The sequence below is a fragment of the Xyrauchen texanus genome, chromosome 49 (assembly GCF_025860055.1).
Source record: "Xyrauchen texanus isolate HMW12.3.18 chromosome 49, RBS_HiC_50CHRs, whole genome shotgun sequence".
NCBI lineage: Eukaryota > Metazoa > Chordata > Actinopteri > Cypriniformes > Catostomidae > Xyrauchen > Xyrauchen texanus.
In genome coordinates, this window is record NC_068324.1 from 15,807,056 (window position 1) to 15,826,527 (window position 19,472).

General features: G+C 38.8%; 1 protein-coding gene across 3 annotated transcripts in view; it reads right to left on the reverse strand.

Annotated features, from left to right (window-relative positions):
* The window catches only part of LOC127640188 (OTU domain-containing protein 7A-like), a 97,817-nt gene that overhangs the window by 5,114 nt on the left and 73,231 nt on the right, over positions 1-19,472 (reverse strand). For all 3 annotated transcript variants that reach the window (XM_052122619.1, XM_052122618.1, XM_052122620.1), the window contains 5 exons: positions 18,926-19,027; positions 18,669-18,796; positions 13,093-13,205; positions 10,792-10,919; positions 10,027-10,176 (listed from right to left, as the gene is read on the reverse strand). In XM_052122619.1, coding sequence (XP_051978579.1) covers positions 10,027-10,176; positions 10,792-10,919; positions 13,093-13,205; positions 18,669-18,796; positions 18,926-19,027 — 621 coding nt within the window. The remainder of the gene's footprint in view (positions 1-10,026; positions 10,177-10,791; positions 10,920-13,092; positions 13,206-18,668; positions 18,797-18,925; positions 19,028-19,472) is intronic.

The following is a 19,472-nucleotide window of genomic DNA, read 5'->3' on the forward strand; positions in this document are numbered from 1 at the left end:
ACAAAAAGAGAAGATGAGGGATTAGATGTAATGTTGAAAAGCAGGATGTATACAAAAATGGGACAAACCAGACTGCATACAGTCTCAAAACAAATCACATGTTGTGTGATTGAAAGCACATAAAAAAGTCACAGAGGTTTGAAACAACATCAGGGTGAGTAAATTACAGAATTTAAATTTTAGTTTGAACTTTCCCTTTATACTCTTTCATCTCCTTTATTACTCTGTATAACTGAAATGTGCATTTTATACTCTCATGACATGAGCTAAAGATTTTTTCTTAAAATACTTCAAAGAGTTCTAATCAAAAAACCCTCCACATGCAGCAATGACAGCTTTACAGATCCTTGGCATTCTAGCTGTCAGTTTGTCCAGATACTCAGGTGACACACACTTCCTGTAGCACTTGCCATAGATGTGGCTGTCTTGTCGGACAATTCTCACGCACCTTACAGTCTAGCTGATCCCACAAAAGCTCAATGGGAAAAGATCCATAACACTCTTTTCCAGTTATCTGTTGTCCAATGTCTGTGTTTCTTTGCCCACTCTAACCTTTTCTTTTTGTTTTTCTATTTCAAAAGTGGCTTTTTCTTTGCAATTCTCCCCATAAGGCCTGCACCCCTGAGTCTTCTGTTTACTGTTGTACATGAAACTGGTGTTGAGCGGGTAGAATTCAATGAAGCTGTCAGCTAAGGATATGTGAGGAATCTATTTCTCAAACTAGATACTCTGATGTACTTATAGACTTGATTAGTTGTACATCTGGCCTTTCACATCACTTTCTGTCCTTGTTAGATCCAGTTGTCTTTTGTATTTGAAGACTGTAGTGTACACCTTTTTATGAAATCTTAATTTATTTATTTTTTAGGCAATTTCAAGTATTGTATAGCCTTCATTCCTCAAAACAATAATTGACTGATGAGTTTCTAGAGAAACATCCCTTTACATTTTTGACCTAATACTGACCGTAAGACATTCCAGGCTATTGCATACTGTGACAACACAAACAAAAAGACAATGATAAGCTTCATTTAACAAACCAAATAGCTTTCAGCAGTGTTTGATATAAAGTCAAGTGATTTTCTAGTACCAAATTAGCATTTACAGACATGTGACTAACAGAAATTGAATAATGTGTCCCTGAACAAAGGGAGGGTCAAAATCAATATAAAAAGTCAGTATCAGGTGTGGCCATTAAGTGCATCTCCTCCTCATGGACTGCACCAGATTTGCCAGTTCTTGCTGTGAGATGTTACCTTACTCTTCCACCAAGGTACTTGCAAGTTCCCGGACATTTCTGGGGGGAATGACCCTAGCCCTCACCCTTCGATCCAACAGGTCCCAGACGTGCTCAATGGGATTGAGATCCGGGCTCTTTGCTGGCCATGGCATAACACTCACATTCCTGCCTTGCAGGAAATTATGCACAGAACGAGCAGTATGGCTGGTGGTATTGTCATGAGCCTGCATGATGGGTACCACATGAGAGAGGAGTATGTCTTCCCTGTAACGCACAGTGTTGAGATTGCCTGCAATGACAACAAGCTCAGCTGTTGATGATGCGGTGACACACCGCCCCAGACCATGACGGACCCTGGTGTAACGCTCATTCCTTCAATGATAAACGCGAGTCCGACTATCACACTGGTGAGACAAAACCGTGACTCAGTGATGAGCACATTTTGTCAGTCCTGTCTAGTCCAGCGAAGGTTTGTGCCCATAGGCGATGTTGTTGCTGGTGATGTCTGGTAAGGTCCTGCCTTACAACAGGACTACAAGCCCTCAGTCCAGCCTCTCTCAGCCTATTGCGGACAGTCTGAGCACTGATGGTGGGATTGTATATTCCTGGTGTAACTCGGGCATTTGTTGTTGCCATCCTGTACCTGTCCCGCAGATGTGATATTCGGATGCACCGATCCTGTGCAGGTGTTGTTACACATGGTCTGCCACTGCAAAGATGATCAGCTGTCCTTCCTGGCTCTCTGTAGCGCTGTCTTAGGAGTCTCACAGTATGGACATTGCAGTTTATTGCCCTGGCCACATCTCAGTCCTCAAGCCTCCATGCAGCATGCCAAAGGCACATTCACGCAGATGAGCAGGGACCCTGGGCATCTTTCTTTTGGTGTTTTTGGTGAGTCAGTAGAAAGGTCTCTTTAGTGTCCTAAGTTTTTATAACTGTGACCTTAATTGACTAACGTCTGTAAGCTGTTAGTGTCTTAACGACCGTTTCACAGGTGCATGTTCATTAATTGTTTATGGTTCAATGAACAAGCATGGAAAACATTGTTTAAACACTTTACAATAAAGATCTGTGAAGTTATTTGGATTTTTACAAAATTATCTTTAAAATACAGTGACCTGAAAAAGGGACGTTTCTTTTTTTGCTGAGTTTATATTTTAGTATATATACCTGTGCTCACTGCTTACATATTTTCCTTTTTTCCATTACTCTACTCGTCATCGCACCTGCCCGATCTTTACAAACCACAGGCAGAGGACAGAATGGAAGCAAAAAGGGAGTGTGGGTTGATGAGAGATGGATTCAGAGCGATTCAGTCTGCATGACTGTTGGAAAATACAGCATGTTCAAACAGAGGATGTTCCAATCCCTTCTGTTACAACCCTACACATGGACACACACTGACAGAACAAACTGTCTCCTCTCCTCATGTATGCCCTTCCACTTGCCAGGTGACTGCTGGGTACAACACATGATGCACCAATAATGAGCATACGGCTTTTCGATTACTCATTTAAATGACACTATGGGTACAATCCTTTATAAAGAGTAGGAGTGAGTGAGAGATATAGTCACAAATAAATGTAAGTGTGTGTATGTGTTACAGAAAGAGAAGGGCAAGGATTGATGGAGTGTGTGTGGACAAGTGTATCATTCAGTCGTCTTCCACAGGAAAACAAGTGCACCCTGAAAACTCAATTCCTCCCTGTTGAATTTTCAATCAGCACACGATTTTGCCTCCCATCCGCATCTTTTTAATTCACAATCCTGGCAACTACAAGTGCCAAAATCGCCCAGCTGGTCGATGGAACATTCTTATCATCCAAAATCTCAGTCCAATCTCTAAGTTTTCCCAGCTTTTACTCACTTCAGCAGGACATTTTGTCTTGAATGAGCACAAAACCGCAAACACTACATTTAGTTTGTGCAGGTTTCTTCTAACAAAAATATACCATTGAATGACCATGTTTTGTTTTTACATGTTCAATGGTATGACCATGTTTCTTTTTACATAAACTATGGTACTAACATGATATTATTTGAAGAACCTTGGAGTACCATGTAAATACCATGGTATATTACTATGGTGATAATTCAGTTCTTTGATATCAAAATACAGTACAATGGGTCTCATTCACTATAAGAGATGGCGCTCTCTTTTTAAAGAATGCACAGCAAGATCAGCAAAGGATGGTCACACCAAATACTGATTTAGTTATTTTTTTTTATTTATGGGTATCACACTTTGTATTAAGTTAATTAATAAATAAAAACTATTCATGGCATTATTTTTGAAAACATCCTCACTAAACAACATTTCACACTTGATTGACCTTGGGCTTATGGATAGTGTTAAGACTTTGTTTCTTGATAGGAATGTTGGTCCAAGACCAATAAAAGATGTTGATCCAGGAACATTGCTTGGCAAAACCATTTACCCCAACCATCATGTTTTATTTTAGTTTTTTTTACTGACATGCAGTCACTGACTGGGCATTCATAACATAACCAATGACTCACTGGAACACGTTGGCAACTTTCTTCCAACATGTTGTGGGTCAAACATTCTTGTGGAGTCACACCAGGACAAGCAAGAATCCATGTAGGTGGAATTTTCAATGCAGAGCACACACTGTACACAAAATGGGCACTCATCCATTAAGCTAACTAACAACTACGCAATTGTACTCACACAGACTCATACACGCCATTCAGCTCACACTGTTGTTACCACTTGGACTGGTTCCAGGACCTAACAACACCACTGCCAGTTCTACCCCGAGGGACTGGAGTATAATGTATTTTGTATCCCTTCTGGCAATCCCAAAGACCTGTCCTTGACTGACCCAACTCGGCCGCATATGCATGGAAACATGACGTCAAGGGCCCAGCTCTTTTAAGGAACGAGGGCCGCCAATTAATTTTTTTCCTGGAGTGTTTGATAAATGAGTTTGGGAAAGTGAGTTAGGAAATGGCGGGAGGGAGTGAGTGAGACAGATACAAATATGTGACACGGCCCCCATATGCTGTCTGTCTGTTATAACTGAACTACTTAGTTGACATGTTGACAGACAACATTGCTCATGGAGTCTGTCATGCTACATTACAAACGTGTTACACTGAGTTTATTCTGTTGACATAAGGGGGAGGCTGATGTATGTCAAATGGGTCTGGCTGCACGACATGGCACAGACTGTGGAAAGTTAGACTATGAGAGGGAATATCTGTGATATAATCTTTCGAGAGCAACTCAGTGTGGTTTTCAACTTGATTCGCCCCCCTCTGGTGGAAGATTTAATCACTGCAGTTGAGCCCACCATGAAAAACAATTAGTCGGCTTTTTTTGTCATGCAAACCATGCATGAGGTGTGAATTTAGGAGTTTGGCATTTTCCTTTACAGCGGTGTAAAAAAACAATAATTATGTGGCTAAACAAAGCTTTTTCCTCGATCTCCCAAAAATCAGTGAAAATCAAATTGCTGAAATACTTTCCAACACCACATTAAAATCACACACACACACGCGCACATGCACACGTGAACTGTATACAGAAAAATCTGCAATGCCACCCGATGCTTTAATGCTGATTGCGATTTGTGTGATTTGAATCATCAATCTTGGCGTGAGCTGATGATGCCACAAAAAGGTATTTCACTCGCATTATATGAAATTTTAAAGCTGACTACCGAATGCTAAAGAAAACAGAGGCCTTCAAATAACTGGACAGGCTCGTCTCAAAATAGCAACACAAGTTTCCTATTGGCTGACTTGTGTCATATAAAGTGTAACCACAGCAAAATGAGACAAGTCAAAAATTCCAAGAAAAGTGCCTATATCACCAAAACACTTGAACAGGGCTTTATTTTGCATGAAGAGTTTAAATTCTGATCAAATCAATACATAAAAATTGCCTTAAAAAAGATTACATTAAAAAGGTGACTGATGTTATCCCCCATCAGACATTTTTGCATAATTTTAAATGTGGTTACTTTTCCCTATATTGCTACTGAAAACCTCAGAGTCCCTGGTTCAGGACCCATGATACACTGGGAAACCAGGAATTGTTTTGGGGTTTACAGTTATTAAAATATGAATTCCTCTTGATTTTATTACATCATTTACAACAAAAAATTCAACTCTCTTTTGGAGCCACTCTGTGGACACTTCTCTTGTAAACTGGAGCTCACACTAGCTGAGTAATCAAAAATTATATAACAGTTATTGTACAAGCAAATATTTTACATGAGTGCATCCTTAATCACCTACAGTGAAAAAAAGTAATTTAATAAAATCAATAAATGCCAGAGTGTTTTTGTAAAGGGTAGGCGTAGGTCCAGTTATAGGATTAGGGTATTGTAAATGTTATTAGAGGCCCAATTATGCTTTTTGGGATTTTACCTTTCCATTAGTGTGTAATATAGCTGTTTTTGCATGTAAAAGGTATTTTCTCTCTCTATTTCTCTTGCTTTGGTTCTTTATGCACACACACACACACACACACACACAAGAGTACTAGTGTTCTCTGTAAACCGCTGGCACCTGAACACACACTGGGCAGATGGGCATTCCCTGGCAGACCAGAGCGGAAGATCCAGTGGAGAGTGCAGGGGCTCGCCCATCGAGATGTGGTGCACTATGGGTTGGTTTATGGGATAGCATTTTTTAGGGGTGAAAGAGAGGTAGAGAGAGAGAGGTAGAGAGAGAGAGAGAGAGAGAGAGAGAGAGAGAGAGAGAGAGAGAAGGCAAGATGCACTTTCAATGAATAGGACCCAAAACCCATGACCTACCAGTAATTGTTAGCCTTTTAAACCAATGGTCAGTAAGAGCAAGTTCTTAACCTTTATACATGTGTATATGTATATGATATATATATATATATATATATATATATATATATATATATATATATATATATATATATATATATATATTTCTAAATATATAATTATTAATAAAACTGTTATTTATATATTAACTATTTAATAAATGCTTGAATAAATCTTCCAATTCTGTCAAGTAATGTCTAAAATAGTTTGGAATATTTAGAGTCCATTTTCTAAAAAGCAAGGTTTTATGACAGCCATCATTTAAATGATTATCCTCAGCAAAGGTTTGGGATAGAAACATAAAAATGTGATCACAAGAAAGCCTAGTCATTCCTTTTTACTGCATACAACTCACAATGTGATTCTGGGTCAATGTGATTCAAAATGACGGAGCAGCTCACACAAAACTTGTGTAACAGGGTTACAAAATGATCTTAAGATTAAGCAATCCGTCAGTAGGGGGTAGCTAGTTTAGGACCAAATGTTTGATCATTTGTTCTTACAACAACTTTGGTAACAGGGTTGACAAATACAGTCAACAACACAATTTGTGTAAAAACTTTGAAAATAAAATGAGATTAATCACTTGTCTTCAAACAGCATCAAAATGATGTTGCTTAGTGTCAAATTAAAAGCATGGTACATTTTGAATAATTGGGGAATTCACGCAGTAACAGTTTTAAACCTGGCTACTTTTCATGCTTAATTAATTATTATGTTAAATTATAATTTATCTTACATATTTAATAGTTTTTAACAAAAAACATGGGGTTTGTGCATCTTTGTGCATCTATTGCTTTAAAAAAATTAAAATAAAAATCAGACCAAATTATACCCTATTCGTGGAAAGTGTCAAGAATAGAATAAGGGGAAATGAGTCAGTGGGAGAAGCCCTGTTATGTGAGTGAGTGGGTGTGCATTTTGTACTGGAGTGGGGCCTCATGGCTCTAACTGTCTCCTGACGCACAGCAACAAATTACCTCATTCAACTCACCTCTCTACACTACACATGCAAGAGACACTCATCTATGGTATATATTTCTCACACATTCTCACATCAGAACTAACTAGAGCAGCTGTGGCTCAGGTAGTAAAGTGGGTCGGCTGCCAATTGCAGGGTTGGTGGTTCGATTCCAGGCCCACACAACTCACACGACTTTGGGCAAGACACTGAACCCCAAGTTGCTCCCAATGGCAGGCTAGCACCATGCATAGCAGCTCTGCCGCTATTGGTGTATGAGTGTGTGTGTGAATGGGTGATTGGGACACAGTGTAAAGTGCTTTGGTAACCTCTAAGGTTAAAAATAGTACTATATAAGTGCAGACCTTTTACCAACTAATTTCCTGTCTAGGTCAAATACACACTCCACTCAAAGGTGGAGGCATTCCAGACAAGAGAAGAAAGGTGTTTTTCTTTTATTTTCTGATGAGTCAGTCATTCATATCCTGCAGAAATGTGACCAAAGTAGAGGTCTCTAATCTGTCAACAACTGCTGCTTCTAACCGACCACATGTTTATGGGGTCAGTGGGTTTGTGAGGGGATATAAGAAGGCTTTCTGTGGAAAGAGAAGGGATGTGTGCCATCTAGTGGGCTGAAGACTTTACCGTGCTGTTCTTTTATGAAAGCATCACCCAGACATGAAAATGATTTATATAAACTACAGGCAATGCTGTCTATATAATTTTACACTAGAGTAAAACCCCTGTGAATTACATAAAATACTATCCCTTTAATTTAAGTCTTAAAAAATATTAAAAGCAAATTGTTGGGATATGTCCAAAGCTAACATGCCACAGGGCGAACTTTTTACTGTTTGTCTATGCCTGGTAGTCGTGTTTTGTCTGTACCTAGCAAATGCCTTGACTGAAAGAACTGCAGTAAGTGAGTTTTTCTGTGAAGAGAACAGCTTGTACTGTAATGAGCGTCAATGTACCAGTGAAAAGGCAGGTCAGAGAGAAAGAGAAGAGCTGGATCTCTGCCTGCATAAATAATGTTGCCATTCAGCCTAGACAACATGAACCTGTTGTAGTTTGTTTAACCTGATATTTAAACTGGCATCACTGCAGTGTACAAATGATGGGGGATGGGGTAAATGCATATTTATAAAAGTTACTAAGTGTGCCTGAGGTAAGCATAATTACTACTTCTCACACTTAAGTTAAGAGATCCTAACAAACCTCTAACCCTTAATATAAAACTAAAATGCACATGTAGCTTGTTGAGCAGCGATTTGCTATTACATTCAAAACAATTTGACTTTTGATTTTCAGAACTCCAGCATTATCTAGGGTCCAGAAAATAATAGAGACATGAGGGTGGGCACTTTTGACTTGGGTCAGTAAGCAACCACATGACAACATCCTACCGTTATGTCACAAACTTTTACACTGCAACATCCATCCATCCATTTTCAACCGCTTATCCGAAGTCGGGTCGCGGGGGGCAGCTGCTCCAGCAGGGGGCCCCAAACTTCCCTATCTCGAGCCACATTAACCAGCTCTGACTGGGGGACCCAGAGGTGTTCCCAGGCCAGTGTGGAGATGTAATCTCTCCACCTAATCCTGGGTCTTCCCCGAGGCCTCCTCCCAGCTGGACGTGCCTGAAACACCTCCCTTGGGAGGCGGCCAGGGGGCATCCTTACCAAATGCCCAAACCACCTAAACTGACTCCTTTCAACGCAAAGGAGCAGCGGCTCTACTCCAAGCTCCTCACGGATGACTGAGCTCCTCACCCTATCTCAAAGGGAGAAGCCCGCCACCCTTCTGAGGAAGCCCATTTTGGCCACTTGTACTCGCGACCTAGTTCTTTCGGTCATGACTCAGCCTTCATGATCATAGGTGAGGGTAGGAACAAAAATTGATCGGTAGATCAAGAGCTTTGCCTTCCGGCTCAGCTCTCTTTTCGTGACAATGGTGCAATAGAGCGAGTGCAATACCGCCCCCGCTGCCCCGATTCTCCAGCCAACCTCCCGCTCCATTGTCCCCTCACTCGTGAACAAGACTCAGAGGTACTTGAACTCCTTCAATTGGGGCAATACCTCCTTCCCTACCTGGAGTACACAGCAACATATTTTCCTAAATATACTATAGACCCTTTACACTACTCAATATGGATTACAAGATAAAGGCTCTAATACTGACAGCCAGCTAATAATGTCCTTGACTAGAGACTGACTCCCAGAGTGACAAAGCTGAAGATCTAAAGTATATTAAATAGCATAATTCTTAACTTTTTTTCCATCTCTGTCTCTCACTCTTGATCAACTAGGGTATATGAACTGTGCTTTTAATAATGGATCAAAGATTATTAGATTTCAGGTCTGCATTATTCATTTAGCAAGAGAAAGAGTTTGAATTGGTCTTTGCTAAAAAGTAATTAGTAATAAGTAATGCAATTATTTTTCAGATAGAGTATTTAGTACAGTAATCTAATTAAACTGTAGAAGATGTAATTAGTAATTAACAGTGGCGAGCCATGCATTTAAAGTCTAGGCCTTCAGTGTGATTCATGCCATTAAGAAAACACAGTTTCACAATGAATAACACCCTATGCCTTTGGGCATCATACATTATGTCGCAGCTAGCTAATAATACCTATTGACATTTTAAAAACACGTCCACGCACGGAAGCCAGAACTTGAAACTCCAATCCCTAAACAGTAGACAGCAAACAGTATTATATTCCCAAAAAAACTTCTCTAAAGTTTGTATACTATTACCAAAAAGATTTCCACCATTTTGTTTCTGAATTAACTAGTGGCTTGTACTTAAAAACAATGGACAACTATTGCTTATATAGAGAATTGTAGTCACTATATATGTACTGAATTAAAAAAAGTTTCATTGGTCTAATTAGCAGCCCTGCGCTATAGTATCCATGACTGTATCATCTCATTGCTGTTTCATTGTTTGATTTGCTCCTCTGCTGTGATTGGTTGATGGTGGAGTGTAGCATCTACCTTGCTCTCTCTGCTGGTCTCTCTGCTCCATGGACACCAGGGCGGAGAAGTGGGCCTGGTCATAGGCCAACACCAGCGGGGAACAGTGACAGTGATTGGGAGGCACCTCCAAAGGCAGGTACAGCCCTCCAAATGGAATTGGTGCAAAAGCTGCAAGTGAAACCACAGAAATGGTAGAAATGCAGTAACAGTTTGTCTTTAAAATGTAATTTCCAGTCATTCGTTCCAAAGTGAAAGCCATCAAACTGATTCATTTTTTAATATCTCATTGACATTGGTGGAATTTTATATTAAAACTTTACAGTGTAATGTCATTACAGTCTCACATAGCTGAGTTACTACACATAGATGTTGATTTTCAACTAGAAATTGCAGGGATAGTGCACCCCAAAATTTAATTCTGTCATTATTTACACACCATATTATTGTTCCCAAGCTGTACGACTGTCTTTATTTGTAGAACACAAAGGAAATGATAGGCAGAATGTTAGCCACAGTCACCTTTTACTTTAATTGATGAACTAAAGTTATAAAGGTTTGAAACAAAATTGTTTGAGTTATTAATGGCAGAGTTTTCATTTTCGGGTGAACTATCCCTTTAATGTTGTCTATTTCAACTGTATTACTCAAATAGAATATGCTACAGAGACCTCTGGTGGTGCTAGACACAAACAGCACGTTTGCCATCTAGGAAAATGACTGTAATTTGAACTGTCTAAACATGTAATATGGTTGTATTAATGTGTATAGAGTTGTGAGTCCTACCTTCACCCCCAGAGTCTCTGAGCATGGTGTCAGCTATCACCACAATAGGCCTTCTCAGAACGTGAGCCAGTACAAACACATGAAACTCCTCCAAGCTCTCGTAAACAGGGTCTTCTGAATTATCCACTCTATAAGAAACACATAAATACAGAAACATGTTTGTTTTTCTATCATGATGGGGACTTCCCATTGAGTTATTTTGCTTTTGTTAGTAAAAAAAATGAAATGAATAAATTATAAAAAAATCTTACTAACATTGTCTTGTTTTCGAGAAAATATATCTAAACATCCTTAAATCAAGACATGTTTACTTGAGAAGCAAAATAACATGGATATAAAGACTTCTCTCCTTAAGTTAATTTAGCGAGGCTATGTCTAAAACAGGAAAAAAATATTTGCCAGTGGGGTAAGAAAAATAGACATGTTTTCCCTTTCAATTACGTATCTTTCTTTCTTTCTTTTACCACATTGGCTAATACTTCTTTCTTGCTTGCTTTTATTTTATATATTTTTCTGTTTTACTGGGTAAAAGTGTGGAATATTTTTACTGCAAAACAAGACAAAAATACTGTGTAAGTAAAATGTAGTTACACGCACATGCGCAGGCACATGCGCAGGCACATGCGCAGGCACACACACACACACACACACACACACACACACACACACACACACACACACACACACACACACACACATGTATATGAAACAACATTTTCTTACAAAGTAATTTTTGTCTTCTTTTGCATATATATTTTTCAGATTAGTAAGGGCGTATAGAGAGAGAGAGAGAGAGAGAGAGATGAATTATATATTAATATGCCCTTACTAATCTGTGAAGGCAGATGCCTCGCTCCCAATACACAGTTACATTCAAAGCTGTTTGAGGCTATTAAAGGAACAGTGTAATTCTCACAAAATCATTGTTTTTGGTGTTGCAATTATTGAAATTGAACAAATTCAAGTGATACGAAATGCAATCTTTTCCAATATTAAAATGGATACTGATCCTGGATGCTGATTGATCAAAGCAGCGTTCCAACCACAGTAAAATAAACAATATAGTAACTGCTATAAATCCTGCTAAAGAAGCTGGGATATGAAAACGTATTTTAATATCCAAAAAATAACACACTTCATTTTTAAAAGTGACTGTTATTTCAATCTATTGATTAAACCCAAAAGAGTAGTGCTGGGTTTGCAAAAGGTATGAGAATCTCACAAGTAAAAAGGAAGCGACTCATATTTAGATCTCACTATTGCAATAACACACGGAACCCTGCCTATAGATTTGGGTGGGGTGGAAAAAAACGGAAACTATTTCTGTGCAATATTTTCCAAGCCAGAAGACTTAGAGGCCAGTAAGCTAGCAGTTGATACTTTCATCTCCAGTCTGTATGACTCTCCAAGAGAGAAGGCAAATTAAAAGTAAGAGGTGAGTTTCCTCTTGAAGCAAGATATGTTCGAAACTGTCAACCACAGTGATTCAGTTGACACTCCTGAGGGGGGAAACTAAACCCAACTACTTTCAGCCAGCACATAGATTCCACCAAGCTGTAAACTGTGACCTTAGATGTACTGTTCTTATTCATACACAGTTAATATTTTGAGACTGCAGGTAAAATATAATGTAATGCTCCAGATTTGGTCACCAGGTGGCAATGTCCTCAAAACGAACAAATAGTGGCTTTTCATTCAACACAACAATAATAAGCTCTATTGCACCACTGTGAAGGGGCATTTGGTTCTTTTCTGAGTCCACTATATGCTAAAAAAATTGTTCTTTGGATGTTAATGGGTTTTGTACTTTGTGTAATGGAAGTGCACCCCTCAAAAGGTCATGCGTTAAGTGTGGCTACTGGATGGAGTTAATTTCTAGTGGCCTTTCATGGTGGTCTGAGTGCAGTATGTGAGTGAGCTTGAGCAACTGAACTGTTGATGGGCTTTCAATCATAGCTCGCCATCAGTCGGGAGTGCATTGTGTAATTTTTGAACTTGATGGGCTTTCATAGCTTGCCATCAGTTGGAGTGTATTGTGTACATTTTTTCTACAGAAGAAATTATTTCTACGTCTCAGTTTTTTTTCTCCTATGGGTTAAGGGTGGATCGTGATGATAGCAGATGTGTACCATTTGATGAAAATGTATTGTTTTAAATGGTTATACAATTAGTAATTCATTTGTAGTTAAATGGAACATCTAGAGTACAAACAGTAGGTGGCAATGGAAAGACAACCGAATGTGACATAATATGATGCTGTTGTGTTGTCTATGAGTGAGATAGTGTGTGTGTGAGCGTTACCCTCCACTGGAGTTGCCGTTCTTGCTAAAGTGTGTGCGTGGCTCACTAGAGGCCAGCTTCAGCAATTCGTTCCACTCTCTTTCCCATTCCTCCTCGGTGTATACCAGCCCCGACTGCAGAAAGAGAACAAGAGAGAAAGTAAATCAATATGCACATGTTCTGAAGGAAACACAGCCACGCATTCTCTATCCACCACCCTCTCACACTTCCATGTGCACATAAACATTTCCACTCCATCCACTGCACTGCTGCTCACTAGGGCTGGGCGAGATCCCTAAAACAATTATATCTCAATATATTTTTTTATTGTTTTGATGATATATGATTTGCATCTTAAATTGCCCTGAAATGGCTTAAACATTTTTTTTTTTCCGGTTATTATATCCATTATTTTAACCAAAAACTCATTGAAGCCAAGTAGATTCAGAGTGTGTAGTAGGAGAAAATAATAAATACATCAAATCTAGTTAGAAATAATCAAGTAAAAACAAGGAAGTGTGATGCATAATCACTTTCATTTAAATGCACAAATATAACAAAATGCAGTAATTAACAGCAATATTTACCTACATAGTATTTACAACAACATTTTAATACAAAAAAATGCTACACAGAGACTTCTATGAACATGTTCGTGTGATGTTAGTTGTAAGTTGAAAATAAAAAATGGATGAAGCAGTGTTTTGATTCACAAACTGATTCAGGGATATGGAAACTTACCAACCAGTTTCAGAAATTAACTATTTTTATAAAGGGGAAATAATTGCACTGGGATTTGATTTTCAGGGGCATTTTATGAAGGATTTTGGTAGCATATTATTGTACAGTACTGTTCTAGTTGTCCCGTAGCCACTCCTTTGTTATTTTGGCTGTGTGCTTAGGGTCGTTGTCCTGTTGGAAGATGAACCTTCGCCCCATTCTGAGGTCCAGAGCGCTCTGGAGAAGGTTTTCATTAAGTATGTCTCTATTTTGCTGCATTAATCTTTTCCTCGATCCTGAATAGTCCCCCAGTTCCTGCCGCTGAAAAACATCTCCGCTGCTGCCACCATCAAGCTTCACTGTAGGGATGGTATTGGCCAGGTGATGAGTGGTGCCTGGTTTCCTCCAGACATGACGCTTGCCATTCAGGCCAAAGAGATCAATCTTCGTTTCATCAGACCAGAGAATTTTGTTTCTCATGGTCTGAGAGTCCTTCAGGTGCCTTTTGGCAAATTCCAGCTGTGATGTGCCTTTTACTGAGGAGTGGCTTCTGTCTGGCCACTCTACCATACAGGCCTGATTGGTAGAGTGCTGCAGAGATGGTTGTTCTTCTGGAAGGTTCTCCTCTCTCCACAGAGAAATGCTGGAGCTCTGTCAGAGTGACCATCAGATTCTTGGTCACCTCCCTGTCTAAGGCCCTTCTCCCCGATCGCTCAGTTTGGCTGGGCGGCCAGTTCTAGGAAGAGTCCTGGTGGTTACAAACTTCTTCCATTTACGGATGATGGAGGCCACTGTGCTCATTGGGACCTTCAATGTTGCAAAATGTTTTCTGTATCCTTCCCCAGATCTGTGCCTTGATACAATCCTGTCTCGGAGGTCTACAGACAATTCCTCGGACTTCATGGCTTGGTTTGTGCTCTGACATGCACTGTTAACTGTGGGACCTTATATAGACAGGTGTGTGCCTTTCCAAATCATGTCCAATCAACTGAATTTACCACAGGTGGACTCCAATCAAGTTGTAGAAACATCTCAAGGATGATCAGTGGAAACAGGATGCACCTAAGCTCAATTATGAGTGTCATGGCAAAGGTTGTGAATATTTATGTACATGTGATTTTTTTCATTTTTTATTTTTAATACATTTGCAAAGAACTTCTTTCACATTGTCACTATGGGGTATTGTTTGTAGAATTTTGAGGAAAATAATTTATTTAATCCACTTTGGAATAAGGCACCATAACAAAATGTGGAAAAAGTGAAGTGCTGTGAATACTTTCCGGATGCACTGTATATTTACAACAACTACAGTAATTAACAACTAACCCTAACCCTAAAACTAACCCTAACCTTAACCCATATTTAGTACATGTAGTTACCTAATATTACTTTCAGTACTTTCTTGGGTAAGTGCATTGTAAGTATACTGAAAATACACGCACTGTAAAATAAAGTGGAAACAGGATTTTTATTTTTAAAATAAAAAATATTCTGTGTCAAATATAGCATTGCAGGGTCAGAAATTAGTATGGAGCTTAGGGAAAAATTTCACCAAATGATTCCTTTAAATAAATTAATTTACATAAATTCTCAATCTAAATAAATAGATAAAGAATATATTAACTAACAGCTGTAAAATTAAGAAAAAATCATATTTTATGTGATGTGTATAACTATAGAAATAGTGCATAAAATAGAATATTAAGAACTTTATCAGATGTTATAAATACATAAATAAATAAACTGAAAAATTTGTTACCGAGGCATTTTTTTCACCCACAATTTTTAATTTTAGAGGAATTTTTGTCACTTTTGGTGAAATTGATCCAAAATGTATACACATTAATCGGACCACAACTGGTCTCTAAGGTGATGCTCCACATGTATTACCAGCACTTCCTCAGCTAACTTGACTTCCTTAAAATATTCGATAACATGTTGTGTCATATTTGGGCATACAGATTAAGGCTGTATCACGAAAACCTCCACCCTCAAAGACTCCCATGCGAACACAAATATTTGCACTCCATCCACTGCACAACACACCCACTCATTTCCTACAAATTTAATCACTGATACCGTTCAGCAGAAGCTGATTCAAGAGCTTGGGCCTTCAGGACAATGAAAGCAGTGCAGCTAAAGAATTCAAGGATTTGCAATCGATCAGACTGCTGATTTCCTATCCTCCAGTACCCCCAATAATCAAAACAAGCAAGTACACATTATTTATACCATGATCAATGGAAAAATGTAAATGATTAATGCTGTAACCCCCCTCAATGTTCAAGCCAAATCTATGTCCTTGGTTACAGCAATACGATCTTACACTATGCGCTGTGGCGGAAACATAGTAGCTAATCTGCAGAGGTGTTTATGGGGAGAGCCATTATGAAAAACAGAAGAACTGTGGAAGAATGTTTATACTTACAATTATGCTCCAGGCAGATGGCTTCTAACCAAGATTATTTAGCAAGACGTGCATTAATTGTGTTTATAATAATTATCTAAGCTGGCATCTAAGGAAACAAGTTAAATACAAAAATGAAATATTACAATTAAAGTAAATAGACTCCCATCTACAGTCCAAAGGAGCCTTGCGAGTATTATTGAACATAAGCATCAGCCTATAGGCCCTGTACAGGGACTTGCACAGACATTTTGAGGGACAGGGGCTCAAATCTAATAATTTTTGAGTGGCAGTCACTTCAAAATTGTCCATTGGACTGGATGATTTAGCATGTTAATGAGACTTTTATCAATGGTGTAGGTAGGCCTGCAATGTATCAACATATTAGGCTTACTAATTAGACATACAATTTGATTAAATGAATTTGTATTCATAATTATTTTCCAAAATATGCTAAAAGACGAAAATATCAATGGTGGGCTAATTTGCATTATACAAGACATTTGAAATAAATAAATAAACCACCTGGCTTTAGGTTACATTCATTGGTTTAAAAACTTGGATTGTGAAAAAGAAATAAATGTGTAAAGCATTGTGTTGAACAAAAAAAATGCACAACTTTCTTAATTTAAGGTGCGCATGTGTCATGTGCCCGGCGTCTATTGTGAGAGTGCACAAGATGCTGAGATGTCCTCTGTAACACATTGGGTATTATATTAGTCATTAAAGCCAAACTGATTATTAAAATCCATAATCACTGCATCAATGTTTTAGCACAATATTATTGAATTTTTACACCCATATGTGGTATTATTAAGCTTAAAAAAATACAATTTAATTTGGGTGTGCAAGCTTTCACACACTACACCACTGCTCCATCAGACGGGCACCTCAGCAAAAAAGTAGGGGCTCGAGCCCCTAGAGCCACCCCCTCTGTACGTACCTGGGCCTATAAGCCTAAAAGGCGTATACAGTCCACAGCATTTAATTTTGTAATCAAATTTGTCAAGGGCTTTTCTTCTTTTTGTGTCAATGTACACCAGCATCAGACGAACGCTTTTGGAGCATCTTACTTTGGCTACGTTGAGTCATAAACACTGGTCGATGTGTTAAGTTAAACATATTTTGAAACTCAGAAAAACACTTCTCGAGATCCCTGCATTCAAAATAGCGCTTCGTCCAGCTGTGTTTTAACACAAGTACACATTTTTGTCTTGTGCTGTCACTAGTATCAAGTCTAAGTATGGTTTGTTGTCTTTACAGCTGAGCTTCGCCTATACAGCTATATTTTCGCTTACTGCCCCCTGCTGAAAAGAGGTGGTATACTTCAAGCTTGAATTGCTCCGATGGTACTAATTTTCTTATTACATTCTTATTACATGATAAATTGTGTTTTTTTAAATAATCAATCGCATTGAGTTAACGTGTTAAATCAACAGCCCTAATACAAAATGATCAGTAGTTTGTGAATGTTGGAAGATTGACTCGATTGCATCGTCCAGAATGTTTCATGGAAGTGGGAGGTGGCTGCATAGCTCTTTTGCTGAGATTTGTATGTCGCGATTCTCAGATTGGTAGATCTTTTCTCTTTTGGATCATGGGTAGAGTACTTTTTTTTAGAATTCAACCATTATTATAAATTTTAAGAAATGAAGTTGAGCCTGGGTAGCTCAGCGAGTATTAATGCTGACTACCTTCCCTAGAGTCACAAGTTCAAATCCAGGGTGTGCTGAGTGACTCAAACCAGGACTCCAAAGCAACGAAATTGGCTCGGTTGCTAGGGAGGATAGACTCACATGGTGTAACCTCCTTGTGTTTGTGATTAGTGGTTCTCACTCTCAATGGGTTGCAAATTGCGAGGATCACGGAGAGTAGCATGAGCCTCCACATGCTGTTAGTCTCCGCGGTGCCATGCACAGCGAGCCACATAATAAGATGCGCAGACTGAGTATCTCAGAAGCGGAGGCAACTTAGACTTGTCCTACGCCACCCGGATTGAGGTGAGTAACCGTACCACCACGAGGACCTAGTAAGTAGTGGAATTGGGCATGCTAAATTGTGGAGAAAAGGGGATAAATTAAAAAAATAAATAATATAAAAAGTTGAAATAACATGGAATAATGTCTTAACAAAAGCATATTCCCATGACAGGTGTGTTTTTAAATGTTTATGAGTTATTGTTAAAAATCAATTCACCCATGGAGAAAATTATTGGAATTTTTTAATTCCAGAACCCAACTGTTGTGCTCTATAGGAATGGAAACATGGAATACTTCTACAATGGCAAAATACGTTCGGTATAAATAGTGTGCGTCCATATGTAAAAAAAAAAAACAACAGATCTTAATGCAATGTAGTCCATCATTGAAACAAAATGCAAACAGATTTCCGTTATGTGTCCTAAAAGCATTGTTTCTAAGTTGTGGACCTTTGAAAAATGTAAGTTTTCATTTGTTGGGGAGTTACTGACCTCTTTGTTCTGTTGAGTCTGTTGCCACCTCCACCTCCTCTTCAGAGCTTCTCTCTCTGCCCCACTCTTCATCATGGCATACAGACTCTTCCTCAACACCAAATCCCTGTCATGGAAGCCCCACATTCCTGGAACACACATTATATATGGAAACAAATCTTAGATTGAGAGGTTATCTTTGTCTAAGAATACATATTCTAAAGTATTAGATTATCAAACCTAATGTAAACCTAAAGGAGAAACTCCTAAAATCTTACCTAAAGAAGCTGCATGCAGGAGGCAGTTGCCATCTCCTGTTGTAGCTAGTGGTAGTAGCTTCTTACAGCTCATGCACATGGTGGACCACCAATTCAATCGACCTACAGACCGTAATTACACTGATATAATTCAAACATGGACTATAAAAATCCCAAATATGACAAAACAGAGAGGAACAAAACACAATAGAATATAAAGCTTAGTTAGCATGGCAAGCTCAAAACACCCCCATAGCTTTTATTAATGACATTTAATAGAAGAATAAGGAGTCCTCTGCTGTTCTGCCCTGAAGCTGTTTGCACTGGGCACTGACCATTCGCCCACTCCTTTCTCTGGAGCTGATACCGCAGTGAATATTGTTCCCTCCACCCTCAGAATTGCTTTCCCTTGGAGTAAAATCTTCCTCCCACTTTTTTTGACCACTGTCTAAAATCTAAGCCCTGCTTGCAAAGCCTGAGGCCATGGGACTGCCACATTTAGCATTTAGATTTATCTATTTAACATTTAGCTATTGCCTCTGAGAGGATCTACTAAATTTGCCCATTG